Source organism: Zosterops lateralis, assembly GCF_965231275.1.
Source record: "Zosterops lateralis genome assembly, chromosome: 12".
Classification (NCBI taxonomy): Eukaryota; Metazoa; Chordata; class Aves; order Passeriformes; family Zosteropidae; genus Zosterops; species Zosterops lateralis.
In genome coordinates this window covers 13,146,749-13,161,348 of record NC_139772.1, presented here as the reverse complement: position 1 = coordinate 13,161,348, position 14,600 = coordinate 13,146,749, and the positions used below count along the sequence as shown (strand labels likewise).

The 14,600-nt window shown below is 50.8% G+C and overlaps 1 protein-coding gene across 1 annotated transcript in view; it reads left to right on the top strand.

Annotated features, from left to right (window-relative positions):
• Positions 1–8,045: 8,045 nt before the first annotated feature.
• Positions 8,046–14,600, top strand: part of VAC14 (VAC14 component of PIKFYVE complex) — a 59,189-nt gene continuing 52,634 nt past the window's right edge. Inside the window, exons 1-5 of the mRNA XM_083870173.1 lie at positions 8,046–8,173; positions 11,403–11,553; positions 12,181–12,348; positions 13,046–13,108; positions 14,082–14,189. Of these exons, the coding sequence (XP_083726299.1) occupies positions 8,070–8,173; positions 11,403–11,553; positions 12,181–12,348; positions 13,046–13,108; positions 14,082–14,189 (594 nt within the window). The 5' untranslated portion in view covers positions 8,046–8,069. The remainder of the gene's footprint in view (positions 8,174–11,402; positions 11,554–12,180; positions 12,349–13,045; positions 13,109–14,081; positions 14,190–14,600) is intronic.

Sequence of the window (14,600 nt, the reverse complement as noted above, 5' to 3'; positions counted from 1 at the left end):
CTGTCCTGATGTTGGTGGCTCTTACACAGTCAGAGCTGGCAGGGTCGTGTCATCCCATGTGACTCTTCACATGTGGTTTGCAGAAGCAGTGTGATTTCTGTCTGCTCTATTTCGGGAGGTGGGTGTGGGAAGTGGTGTAAAGCTGTGTCCCCAGCAGGCTCAGAAACCACCACACAGGCTGAGACTTTTTTTTTTTTTTTTTTTTTTTTTTTTTTTTTTTTTTTTTTTTTTTTTTTTTTTTTTTTTAACATCTCAGAGGCTGAGACCAGTAGGACTTAGGGTTGTCCTGGACCTCGTAGGAAAGGTTCCTTTCTCCCTGATGTCAATCCTCCTGTGCTCCCATTAAATTCCCACATTAATTCCTGGATGCATTTTGTCTCATGTGAGGAGTGGCTGGGTTGGGTCAGAGCGACGCAGAGGGGCTGACAGCTTGTTCTCAGTCCCTCCAGCCCCAGGCTGACCTTCTGTCAGGAGGCTTAGTATCAGCTCCACAGTGCTGGAAGCACTTCCACAGCCCTGTGGCCCCTCTCTTTTGGGATGGGTCCTCTCTGCAGGCAGAGGAGATGCTCTCTGCTCCTTGCCTTCCTCCCTGCACTCCCAGCCTTGGCCTGGAGTGTTTTGCTATGAAGTGCAAGACTTCCCTGTCTCTGAAAAGGTTTCTTTTAAAACCAGCCCTAGGAGGTCACAGGACATCCTAGAAACAACTGGGACATCCACAGCTTCCCTGGGCAGCCTGTCCCAGTGCCTCACCACCCTCACAGGGAAGAAATTTTTCCTAGTATCTAAACCTGCTCCCTCTCAGTTTAAAGCCTCCCCCTCTATCCTGTCACTACATGCTCTTGTAAATAGTCTTGTGCCATCTTTCCTGTTAATTCCCTTCAGGTACTGGAAGGCTGCAATTAGGTCACCCCAAACCTTCCCTTTTCCAGGCTCAACAATTACAATTCTCTCAGCCTTTCCTCATGGGAGAGGTGTTCCATCCTTCTGATCAACTTGGTGGCCTCCTCTGGAGTCGCTCCAGAGGTGAAGAAACATCTGCTGTGTCACAGTATCGTGGGGAAAGAGACAATAAATACACAGACAATGCAAGTGCTGTTCCCCTGCCTGTTCATTTCTCCCACTGTGCAAACGCCTTCCATAGAAATCCCTTTCCCGGGGCGAAAGTAAGTCTCTGGCTTGATCCTGGCCTTTAGCAGCGTGGCTGACGGCCGAGAGCCCCTGTGCTGCGTGTTCTTGTGTTCAAACGAGCAAGCTCGGCCTGTTCCTGTGGCGGTGTGAGCGGGCCGGGGGCTCTGCCCGGTGTGCGGCCCTGCCCGGCCCTGTCCTGCCGGGCCCCCTGCCCGCTGCCCTCAGAGCTCCGGGCCGGGCTGAGGGCGCGCCCGTGTGGCCGAGCGCCGTCACTGCAGCGCCGGCCCTTCCCTTCCCTTCCCTTCCCTTCCCTTCCCTTCCCTTCCCTTCCCTTCCCTTCCCTTCCCTTCCCTTCCCTTCCCTTCCCTTCCCTTCCCTTCCCTTCCCTTCCCTTCCCTTCCCTTCCCTTCCCTTCCCTTCCCTTCCCTTCCCTTCCCTTCCCTTCCCTTCCCTTCCCTTCCCTTCCCTTCCCTTCCCTTCCCTTCCCTTCCCTTCCCTTCCCTTCCCTTCCCTTCCCTTCCCTTCCCTTCCCTTCCCTCCCCTCCCCTCCCCTCCCCTCCCCTCCTCTCCCCTCCCCTCCCCTCCCCTCCCCTCCCCTCCCCTCCCCTCCCCTCCCCTCCCCTGTGCTGGGGCTGCGGGAGGGAGAGGTGGGTCCCTGGGGCTGAGCCATTCTAAACGCCCTCCCTGCCCTTCCTGAGTCACTTTGTAAATTAAGCGACGGTATTTTTAGAGACGAGACTGGTTTTTAATCTGTAAGCACGTCTGCTGTATTCGTTAGTTCGTGAATTTGTTTTTGAAGGTGTTGGTATTTCCTCACCTTTTCCACCGCAGCCTCTTCTGAAGATATTTCAGAATATTTGTGTCTCACAGTAACATCCAGCTTATACACCTGGTTTTCTTTCACAAATATTAGGTTCTGTTCATCTAACTAATTGTTCTTATATATGTGGTTCCTGGAACACTACCCAGGCTTTCTTTTTATCTTCCTTGGTTAATATTTTGCAGATGTAGTTTTACCTTTTAATTCTCGCAGTGGGATGTGGTTTCTCAGGACCAGGGTCTTGCTGTCTGTCCTGTAGAGACAGGAGGATGGTCACGCCAGCCTCACTACTCAGTGCACGTCGGAGCAGCACCATCTGTGCCTCTAAAACCAGAGTAAACCTTTTCCCTTTGTCACAAGTCTCAAGAGTACCCATGGGATGAGTGACCTGTGCAGAAGCAGCTACCAAAACACAGCTCCTGGGGGCTGGTCCCCAGCTCCACATGCACCTCTTGACAGCCCAGGCACAAAAACACCAGCTCCAGGTTCTCCTTAATGCACCAGATGAGTTTGCCTTCCAAGAGGCCAGTGGAAGTGGGGTCTGTCCAAATGCTCAGCTCCTGCACCAGTCCCTACAAAAAAAAAAAAAAAAAAAGAAAAGCATTCAGTAAGCAGGAGCAGTGCCTGGACACTTCTACAGTGCCTGCCCTATCTGCCCATCCCCTGCCTCCTTCTAATTTGGATTCTGCCTCATGCTGGAGCAGTCCCAAAAGAACGTTTCTGCTTTGCCATCATCCTCAAATAACAAATGCACCTCTCTCTCCAAGGGGGAGACATTGATTGTCATCTTCTTGCAGTTGCTGGGACAGTTGTGTGCATTGTATCTGTCCATAAAAAGGGAAAAGGCTGCAGAGAAGACTGTTGCTTTTAGCATATATGAAAGAAAGCACCGTGTGCTGGCAGCAGGAGGTGGCACTGGAAAACCAACAAACAAAAGCCTAACAAACAGGTGAGGAAAAAGGATCCCAGTCAGGGGCACGGGGCACAGTATGTGTGCTCATCCTTGCATTACTTTGATGCCCCTGTACTTGGTGCCTCCACATCAGGAGCCTGATGATGTACAGGCCACTTCAAGAGAGTTTTGCACAAAAACATTCAAAAGTGCCTGGCAAAATAACAGTATACCAGGCACGTGAGTTCTTTCACTTCCTTTCTTGGGTTGCCTTCCCCGCAGGGAAGGCTTTTCTTTATAGAAAGGCTTTTGAAAAGATGATTTTAAAATAGTTTAGCTTATCTCTTTTAGAAAAGTCATGAGACTGCCTTAGATTTCATGGGTTAGCTCAAACTCTGGGGGAAGGAAATGGGGTCAGCTCCCAAAGAGAATACAAAACAACAAATTACCCATTTCTCGGGTGTGGAACTGAATTTGGAATGAAAGGGTTAAAGGGGCAAACACAAATCTCAGCCTATACATCAGCCTGGCTAAAGATCCTCTTCAGTTTTTAAACTATTTTGATTGAGTGTTTCTGCGTTGTCAAAATACCCCTAGCCCTCCAGAGCTCCCATGGAGAAAATAACTTAATTTCAAATGTCATTAAAAAAAAAAAAAAAAAAAAAAAAAAAAAAAAAAAGAGCAGCATTAAAAATAGAAATATACCTGCAGTTACAACAACATTTTTAGGCAGACTTTATCCAGCAGTGAGGATGCAATGTAATTACAGGAAATGCAATTCCCACTGTGATTTCTCTGCAGGTTCCCCTCCGACACAAACATAGTGGCAGGCCAAATCATAAAATCTGAGCAGTATTACAGATTAGTGGAAGGTTGACACGTACTGGGTTGCATGGCAACATTTTGGTAGCATGGGGGGGCTACAGGAGTGGCTTCTGTGACAAGCTGCCAGAAGCCTCCCCGATGTCTGACAGAGACAATACAAGGTGTCTCCACTATGGAACCACTCCTGGCCAAGGCCCATATTATGGTAATGCCACAGGAAGAGAAGGTGGGTGGCCAGGGCACAATCCAATGACTTAACTTCTTCAACTGGAAAGAGATTTCTCTGGAAGAAATTTCAGTGATTAGAGAGTGAAGAGGAAAGAATGGCTTGAACAGTTGGAAGGAAAAAAAAAATCTAAATACACTAGAGTCTTGTCCAGGCAGGGAAAAAAACATCTTTCTCACCTGGCCAAAATAAATGCCTGTGTGTCTGATGGATGCTGGGAGACTCTCCTGATGGGCTCCAGCAAGGTTAGATGTATGGATGCTTCAGTTCTACTGATGCCACCTTCCTGAGACTTGATACCCAATTCCCTTGGTGTCAGAGTGAATTAGTTTATTCTGATCACTTACAATACCAACGGTGCTTAATGTGGAGCAGAACTAATACCTGACATGCTGCCCTTCTGCCGGGCTCTTGATGAGCGATTGGAGGTGTTAATAGCTTGGAGACCATCTTCATTTACAGCTCTGCCATGCACAATCACATGGTGGCTACTGAGGGACCCAGAGACAATCCATGACTGCTTAATTAACATGCAGAGCAGAGCAGGGAGCTGTCATAGAATCCCCAGCAGGAAAGAGGCAGCAGCCAAGGGGCCATGCCAAACCCTGTGGAGCAGAGGCTGCTCTCCTGCCAGATGCTTGGGACCCTCAGCTGCCACCAGCTCCACGGACTCAGGTGACTCAGCATCAGGAGGAGCAAGTGCCTGCAGGCTCAGGTCCAGCAGAGGCAATTGAGGGGGAGATGGGGTGATGAAAAGCTGAAGACTGATTCAGCATTCCCATTTCCAAAGCCCTGAATTGGTTCTAAAAGATGGGAATAGAGAGAAACGGGCAAGCGGCCAACAAGTGGCCCTGGAGGAAATTAATTCCTCACAGCCTTGACTGGAATGTGCTTATTTCTCTGTTATTGTAAAATATAAGCATTGTTGTAGCATCAAAATTAGATTTCCCCTTTAGGTTGCAATTAAAGCCTAATGTAATTTGGCAGAAGAGAACAGGGACCTCCAAGCAGAGCTAACAGCCCTGCTCCTTCTCCTCCACCTCCCTCCACCTGCTTTTGGCAACTTTTCTCAGCATTTCAGGGTCTGCTCATGAATGTGCTGTGCATCAAGAAGGGCCACACAAAAAACTTGTTGGGATTTGATAAGACCCAGCTGCGGGTGGGAGAGCAGGTCACTGTGGCTGGCCAATCTTGAATGTCCTCCCCACCCTTCCTGAAGCACTTTACAAAGTACGTGAGGGTGGTTTTAGAGATGAGACTTTTTTTTTAATCTGTAAGAACAATGTCAGAGTGCTTAGCATGAGTTGATCTGAGAGGCAGTAGCTGCTATTAGATAGAGCAGAGCAGGAAAATGAGGATGATAGTTTAGCCTGTGTAAATGGCTACAAAGACAGCATAACATTAGGTAGCCCAACTGGAAGCATTTGAGATGTGCCACAGCTGAGCTGGGGCTTTCCATGGACAAGAGCTTAGATTAAGCAGTTTCTGTGCCAGCAAGTCAGCAGTCATGATTTCCTCCTTGTTTCTGTAAAATGAGGTGATCCCAAGTGATTCCCAGGGAGTGTATTAAGCTGTTTTATGCTAAGGGAGTGATTGGAGCCCTTATCCAAGAGAAGCCCTGTTGCTCTGCTCTGGCACCTCTGTAGTGGAACTGTGACCTGGCCTTCCCAACCCTTTAGTTGGAATGAGGGAAGTCAGCTTTCTGCCCTAATAAGCAATTCCTTTTTTAATGTCCTTGGAAATAATCTTTACTGATGATAGTGTTGATTTATTTTTGCCTTCTTGCTTTTGTACTGTTTTCATGCTGTGCTTTTGCTTGTTGCATATGTCTCATATCACTGCAGCCAGGGGATTTGCCATGTCTCATCTGGTGCCTCATTATTTACCTGCTGTACTGCATGATTCAATTAAGTGAAATGATTTTAAAGTGTTATTCTGGAAAGCTCTGTCTCTTTGAAGCAGATTCCTCTTGTGAATAGCCCTAAATCAGCTGGGAGGGAGAGGGGTGAGGGGGGCCTTTGTTGTGGAGTACAGGACCACCTGCCAGGGAAAACACAGTGGGTGTTTTGCTGCATTGCTTGCCCAGTGGGAAATGGGTTTGTGCCAGCTGAAATTATTTCTGTGCCTCTCCTGCAGCCAAAAACCTGACCTTCACTATCAGTGGAGAGGGGGCATCTGCCTTGGGTGAGGGTCCTGTGCCTGGGCTGTCATAATGTCGAGGGGACCCTGTGCTTCAAGAGGCACCTGCTGGTGGTTCAGAGAAACTCCCTCTGGTCCTTTGTAATGATGGCATCATACCTGTCCATGTGAGGACCTGCTCAGGGAATGTTCTGGTCCGGGAGCCAGTGCTTGTCCCATGAAGGAAAGGTCCCTCAAAATATGGCAGACCTGGGAGCAGGTCTCAGAAATTCTTTATAAGCAAATTATTGACTTCTGCTGTCCAATAAGGGAGTTCTTCTTGGATATGTGATTTCCTGACTAGTCTGTCCTCTTCAGCTAAACACAACACAGAAAAGGTGGTGGGGGATTTTCTGCCCTGTCTCTCAACTCACATTTGTTCTCATGGGCATGTGTGATGTCCCGGTTTCATCAGATAGTATTTGATCCCTGTTTACTACATTTTAATTAAACTTGGTTGTGGTTTAATTACATTCTGTTCATTACTTTCAATACCTTTTTTTTTTTTTTCCTGTCTAATTTTACTTGACCTTTGTGCTGAGTGCTGTGTTTGTAGTGGGGAAATGTACCAGGTACCCCGTGCTGGACCCAGAGTGGCACTGTGGTGGCAATCCACGTGTCATCCTGTACCCACACCTGTGTCATTGTGCTCTATGTTCCCTTTTCTCAGTTTATTTTGAGGACTTTTGTGGAGAAGGTAAATCCATTAGCCATGAAGTCTGATCATCCAGAGAGGGAAAATAAGTGCCCTGCTCTTGACTTGGCCAAGCAGCAGCCAAATGTTAGACATAGTTTTCTTCCTTGGGCTTTCTGTCCCCCAGGCTTTTCTTATGGACTCTTTGCAGACTTTCCTCGTAGCAAGTTGCAACTCTTCTGTTCTTCTAGACATGGTAGGTTTAGTTGTGGGGGATTATCACCACATCAGTGGACTCTCTGAAGTTTTTACTGCATGTGGGAAGGTACCAGCTTGAGCACAGGCAGCCCTTGTGCCCATAGCCTGCCAGCAGAAGTCAAAATCCCTCTTTGGCTCAGCTTTCTATATGCCAGGAGCTGGCTGGAATAGAATGAGATAGAATTAGAGTTGGGCATCAGCCCTGCAGAAAAGGCTGCATGGTATGGGAAGTGGCATCTTCTGTTCCTACTTTTCTCTATCAAACCTCAGGTAAATCTACAGATTCCTGGCACAGCTGCTCCACACCACATCCATCCATTTTGCTGTCAATCCTGCCCTTACTAGTAATTCCTATTTAGTCTGGACTCTCTGGTTCTCCCTAGGTACAACACATCTATGCTAGATCTGCCAGGGACTTCACAGGGACCTTGGAATTAGAAGTCCCGACCTTGAAATTAGATGTCCCATTCACCTTTGAAAGGCACTCTTTGAAGTGTGAGGTGGGCAGAAATGCTGGTGCAAGAGGGGGAGGAGACATTTAGCCATGCACAGACTATCAGTCTGTGCCACAAGCTGAAGTGTTGCAGCCTGTGCCAATACCCCACGACTTAAGGCTCAACCCTCACCTGCTGAGGAATAGCAAGGCATTCGATCCAAGTATTCCACTGGCACTTGAGGGAAAATTTTAATAGGTATAGCTGGAGACATTTACCAACCTTTACCTGTGTGTCTGTGAGAGTGCGTGTATAAGTTTAATTTAAACACTTTATAGATAATTGAGTGGCTGTTGCAGTTATAGCAAAGTCTGTCAGATCACTTTGTAAATATTAAATTAAACAACGGTTAAGTGCTGCTAAATCCCCTTAGACATAAACCTGTGCCCGGTACCGGGGCTGTCTCCCCTGGGGCTGTCCGGGCGGAGGCGTCTCTCCCACGGCCGCTCCCGTTAATGACCGCGGGGGTTAATGACCCGGGGGTGCAGTGTGTCTCCGGGCCGCGCGGGGGCGCTGTGCGGCGCGGCGGGGTCACGTGCGCGCGCGTCCCGCCGGTGTCACGTGCGCGCGCGTCCCGGCCGGGTCACGTGGCCGCCGGTGGCGGCGGCGGGGCCATGAACGCGGAGCGGGACCTGTCGCCGCTGACCCCCGGCGTGGTGCGGGCGCTCACCGACAAGCTCTATGAGAAGAGGAAGGTGGCAGCTCTCGAGATAGAGAAGTGAGCGGCGGGAGCTGCCGGGAACCGGGAGGGCAGCGGGGACGAGGGCGGTGGCGGTGCGGGCGGCCCCGGGGCTGGGTCAGGGAGCCGGGCCCGGCACCCCGGGAAGGCTGGGGAGAGGTGTTGCGGTGCCGGGGCTCCCCGCGGCCGCGGGGGGCAGGAGCCGGCCCGTGATGCCCGGGCGGGTCCGGCCGTGCCCCGGCGGCGGAGGGAGCGGTCCGGGGCCAGGCGGGCGCTGCGGGGGCGGTGATCACCCCGCCACCTCCGGGGGGTACCGGGCTGCCGGCCTGGCAGGGCTGAGGTTACACGGTGACCCTGCCGGGGACAGCGCCGTGGCGGTGCTCGGGCAGGAGGGGTCTCTGTCTCCCTGTCTGCCAGCCCCGTTCCACCGGGCACTGGAACTGATCCCCGAGCCTGTCAGCTCCCGGGGACCAGTGGGGACCCGCCGGCTCCAGGAGCCCCTGAAAGAAGGAAGGCTCGTTCTGACGGTGGGTGTTGGGTGCACAGCCCCGTGCGAGGTGAATGCATGAGTGGCATCTCTGTAGGAGTTCCCTTGGAGGTGTACAGCCTGCTCTGCTGCGACACGTCCAGAGTCATGGGGCCATCCTGTCTCTGCCCTGAGGGCTCACCCACACTTATCCCCTGCTGGATCCTGTCTGGAGAGACGGGAAATGTTACTGTCACCCCTGGCCATTGGGTGCTGCCTTGGTTTTTCTTGCACAGCTGCTGTTCCAGCAGATCTTTCAGAGCATCCCAGGCAAAGAAAGATCTGCAGGCACCTTCTGGTGTGGCCATGCCCCTCTGTTGCTTGTATGTGTTCCCTGCCTGTCTTTTCACCCTCACTGTGCTGGTCTGGATGCTGTGCTTGGGCACAGCTTTCCCTGGGATGGACTGTGTCCTCCCTGGGCATAGCCTGGGGGCTCAGCTCCTGCGGGAGATCTGAACCATCACCTCGGGGTGCAGCCCAGCACAGGGCTGGCAGTGGTGGTCCAAAGCTGGTGGGTGAGTTTTGGGTGGGAGATGTGGCTGTGGTGAGGCTGCAAGGGGGGCAGTCAGGCACTCAGGGCAGTCAGTGACGTGGGGATGGAATTGCTCTGCTGAGTTCAGTGAGGGATGTGGTGTGGGAACTGCCTTCCCCGAACATGGAGGGTGCTGTGTGAGAGGTCAGCAGAGAACAATGGCACTTGGGACAGGGGTGTGTGCTCTGGTACAAACCCAACACAGTAAGCCCCTTTCTGCTGTTTGGTGTGTTTAGTTTTCTCTTTTTGTTATAAGAATAATTTATTGTGGGTGGATTGCAGTGTTGCAGGGTGGGATTCTTGCAGTGTCCTCATAACTCCAGACTCTGGGCTACTTCAGTAACCCCTTTGCTGCATTGTCAGCGGCCTTACTCTGTGACATACTCTGTGCCTTACCCAAGCAGCTCTGCTCCAGCTTACTCTGCCCCAGGATTAAGGGTTTGTGCTGGCCTTACACCAACCAAAGTCTGCTTTGCGGTCAGGCAGTTCATCTGATCAAGCTGGAAGTACAACTTGGGAAGAGTGTGAGGAGGAAACAGGCAAGGGTCAACCTTTTCTACAGATTTCACAGGTTTAGTTCATCTAAAACCCTTCACATAATGGCCCCAGCAGCATCACTTCCATGTGCATGGCATCAAGCCAGGAGGGACTTGCTGCCTCTTTACTCAGGAGCCTCCTTCTCCTTCAGCTGATAATGTAGAAGCAGCTCCTGCTGCCTGGAGGATCTATGCTGCACTTTCTCCCTCATTAATTAAATCTCGAGTCCTTTAAACTCATGAAGGAAGTCTATAAACTTACTCCTGTTTAAACAAAGCTGCATCTTTGAAATGTAGGAAGTAAAATGATCTCCCCAATGGTCTGTCTTGCTCGAGCTCAGTATGTTTCTCTTCTTGGAGCAGGACTGGAAATGGAGCCATTATCCCTAAAGCAGCAGTCTCTGGATGTGGATCAGGCTGTAACTGTTGGAGAACTTGGCTTTGGAGAGTGAGGGAGGGGCTGCCTTGTGTCCCCAGGGCAAAAAGGGAGCAGCTGCTTTGCACAGAGCAAGATGAGAGCAGAGCTGGTGTTTGTAATTTTGGGGAGGAAATGTTCATAAACATCTTCTGTAATGGTTCTCCTGGATTATAAAGTGCCTGACTCACCAGTGGCACCTTTTTGGGAGTGCGAGATTCATATAGTGCCAAAGAAACCCTTTATGGAGTTAGGCAGTGAAAGCTTTTGTACCTTTTTTGACAGTTAAGGTAAAGATGATTATTTAGGCAGAGTTTTCAAGGTGCCTGTCTGCATTATGAATAGAAATGCAAGCAAAAAGGAGGAAAATGAGCACTGCATTGGCCGGGAATCGAACCCGGGCCTCCCGCGTGGCAGGCGAGAATTCTACCACTGAACCACCAATGCTCCAGCTGCCTGCACAGCTGCCTGCACAGCTGCCTGCACAGCTGCCTGCACAGCTGCCTGCACCTCCCTGCCTGGCCAAGGGCTCTGCCAACAGGAAGCTGAGGAGCTGGGTGGGCAAGCTGGGACCTGGAAGCAGTTCTGTAGGCAGGAGCAGAGATATGGTCTCTTCATCCACAGCTTAGGTGTTAATTATCTCTGGATAATGAACTGCCAGTTCCTGGGGAGAAACAGGTATTGTGTATGGAAACTGTGTTGGCTTTTTATTAAATCTCGGGCTGTTTAAGAATATATTGAAATATACTGTTAGTAGTAAGGTTAAATATATGGGATATTAACTGAAGCACTGTATGGGTGGCTGGAAGGGTTCAGAGCCATAGCCATGTGTGTAGGCCTGGTGGGCAGCGATTCACTGCCAAGCCACCAGCACTCCGGGTGCATGCTGAACTCCCATCCTGTGCCATGCTGGAGGTAAATTACCTGGATAACTTGTCCTGTTGGAGGGGATGTTTGAAGACCTGATAATTTTTCTGCAAACAAACAGCTGCACTGGGTTGGCCCTTGAGAGCCAACATCCTGGGCTGAGAGCTTGTGAACAATCTAGGAAGCTGCAGGCTGGAGCTGCTCTTGGTTGTGAGTGGGGAGGAGGGGAGAGTTCTGGTTTCATTTTGGGTTCCTTCAGCATTCCCCATTTCAGTACTGCTTTCTCTGGTACTTGTTGTGGCTGAAAGTCGCTGTGTCTATCACCAAGCCCCTCAACATTTATATCAGGCAGAACCTAAACCTCCCTGTGTGCCTCCCCCTCCTCTCCCCAGGCTGGTGCGAGAGTTTGTGGCTCAGAACAACACATCCCAGATCAAACACGTGATCCAGATCCTGTCACAGGAGTTTGCACTCTCCCAGCACCCCCACAGCCGGAAAGGGGGACTCATTGGCCTTGCTGCTTGCTCCATTGCCCTGGGCAAGGTAGGTATGATGGGTATTTTGGCTTGTGCGGGTTGTGGTGAGAGAACAGCAGCTCCTCTTGGGTCACTGTGATGGGAAGACTCAGGCTGGTGGCCCTGCAGCTCCCCAGCTCCCTCCCTGCCTTGCAGGCTACAACTGCCTTGTTGGAGTTTTCCCACAGCACCCAGCCACACCTTGTGAGCCCTGGAGCACTTTCTGGCCAGGGTTACATATTGGCAGCTGCCTAGGCGTGGTTAAAGGGCTTCTGTCTCTCTTCAGTCTCCAGCAGTAGGACTTGACTCAGCAGGTCGGGTGCTAGTTTGTATTAAAAGAGCTGACAAGAGTTGCAGCCCTTCCGTCTCCTGCTGTACACTGCTGACACTGGCCCACACAGAAATCCATCCCTGGCTCCCTCTGCCCTGCAGGCAGGAGATGAGGCAGATGCCCAGCAAACCTGATAGCTTTTCACTGTACATGAATAACAAAATTCAGTAATAAAATTCAAAATTCATTAGTAAATCCTGCCCAGCATATGTGCACTAAAGCCATCACAGGCATGAGTATTTGCAGTATGTACCAGGGCAGTGCCATCTGTTTCCACTCTCTATGGCATGGTCTTCAGCTAACCAGTCTCCTCGTGCTCCCCAGGACTCTGGGCTGTACCTGAAGGAGCTGATCGAGCCGGTGCTGACGTGTTTCAATGATGCCGACAGCCGGCTGCGGTACTACGCCTGTGAGGCTCTCTACAACATTGTCAAGGTGGCCAGGGGCTCTGTCCTCCCACACTTCAATGTGCTCTTTGATGGCCTCAGCAAGGTAAGAAGCTTCCTCTTAACCCCCACGTGCTTTTCAAGGACTAGTCCTCATCATCTCCAAGTCAAACCAAGTTGTCCAAGGTTTTCTTTTCCAAGCAAACTGGTTTACTTTGACCCAGACAGGTCTGAAGGACAGAATCACAGAATATTCTGAGTTGGAAGGGACCCACAAGGATCAGCAAAATGGGCAGCTTCTACACAGTAGCCACTGATATTGTGGGTATGAAGTTGACTGTAAGATACCTTGTTCTCTGTCCTCACCTCCAGGATGTATTTTCCTGCTCCTTGTTGAATGGTATTAGAAAATGAGGCTGAGAGACCTGCTGCAGGCAAGGTGGCTCTGCAGCACTTTGGCTTTGTTGGGTCTGTAGCGTCAAAACTTCGTCTGTGTATGTCTGCCTTTGCAGATTCTCATGGTAACCTGCATTTCTCTGCTCTTTGAGAGTGTGACTGCTGGCCCATGAAAACCTGCACAACTGAGGGAGGTGGTGTGTGCTTGATCTCCCCCTTAAGAAGTCTCTCAGGAAAATTTTTTGGAGCCTGATGAGAAGTTGGAGATAAAGGGACTTATGTATGTCTGTCCCTGTATTGTCATAGGAGAGTAACAGTCCTGTGAGCCTACTGGGAGCTGTGCTGCAAAGCAGGGAGCAGGCCTGGGAGCCACTGTTGCAATATCTCTTTGTTTCTGTCTTTCACAGCTGGCTGCTGATCCTGACCCAAACGTCAAAAGTGGCTCCGAGCTCCTTGATCGGCTCCTCAAGGTAGTTTTGCTCTCTATCTGAGAGTCCTTGGTTCAAGCTGGAGCCATGTCCTGGCTGGGGACATGTCAGTCCCCGAGGCTGCAGCTGCTAAAGCCATCCCACCTCAGTCCTGTAGCAGCTGTCAAAACATTTCTCTCACTGGCTGCAGCCTCTTCCATCAAGGCTCTGGTGGCCTTCTCAGGCAGCTGGATGGAGGCGCTGGTGGGTTATCACAGTGCCATGTGAGAGCATTCAGCTCATGGGAGCTGGTGGAAGCAAGGTTTGAGTCTAAGGGTTGCAGTGCTGTGCCAGGCAGCAGGAGGGCTGTTCCTCTGTTCTCCCTCCCTTCCTCAAGGGAGTCATGATGTGAGTGGAGGAGCTGCTGCTGCAGGATGTGGGCTTGGTTCCCGTTCCTGTTCTGCCTTCTGACAGGCTTTTACTGCCACAGACCTCCCAGTTCCTTTTCTACTGCTGTTCAGAGATGAGCAGCTTCCTGCCAGGTCCTGCCCTTGCTCCTTGTTATCACAGCAGTTACTCCAGTCTCCTGCTGCAAACCTTCCTGTTGAGAGATCTGCTCCACTGCACCAGGCTATGCAGCAAAATCCACCAAGCGTGTGGAAAGAGCTGTAGAAGGAAGTCAGGGGACTCTCCCACCCCAATCCACGTGGCTACATCAGAAGTGCTTGCTCATGTGTGCACCACAGCACTGAGGCGTGAATCAGAGAAGCTTCCCATCTTTCTGTTCAGCCAGGCTGGCACACAGCAGGCAGAAGCATCCCTCTCTGGGTCCTGCTCAGCATTTAGTCTCTGCCTGAGGTGGATTGCCAGCTCATTGCCTGGATGAACTGCATGATTCCTTCTCCCCAGGTCTCCTGATCTGCAGACTCATGCTTGTCATCTTTTTCCTGTCACATGGCTTAAAAAGACTGGGTTAGGGTTGCTGCATGGACACATGCTGGCAGTCATTCTAACACCCTCTGCTTGGGCTCTGCAGGATATTGTGACAGAAAGCAACCAGTTTGACCTGGTAGGCTTTATCCCACTGCTGCGTGAGAGGATCTACTCCAACAACCAGTACGCCCGCCAGTTCATCATATCCTGGGTAGGTACACGGGGTGCCATGTGTGCCTGCCAGTCTGAACTCTGGGACATTTGTCCCATCACCTTCCCATGTCCAGGCAAACTGCAGATATCCACAGCGATGTGTCAGCTCGGGCACCTGGATTTATTTGGGCAGGTGTTTTAAGTCAGCAGAGTTTTTTTACCTGCTTTTTAAAAGGCCCACTCCTTGTCACCTTGTTGTTGCAGTGGCAGGGATATGGCACTGTGCTTCTGCCAACCTGTCCAGGACATTGCACACCAAGTTAGAAAGTACACTTAAAGAGTTGCCTGTATAAACAGACATACTGTGCTCTAGGGGTTACAGTCTCTCAAGGAACAGTGCTAGACTGCTTTCCATAAAGCAGAGGTGATGGAGAGATGTTGCTCTCCAGAAGGCAAGGGATCTCCACTT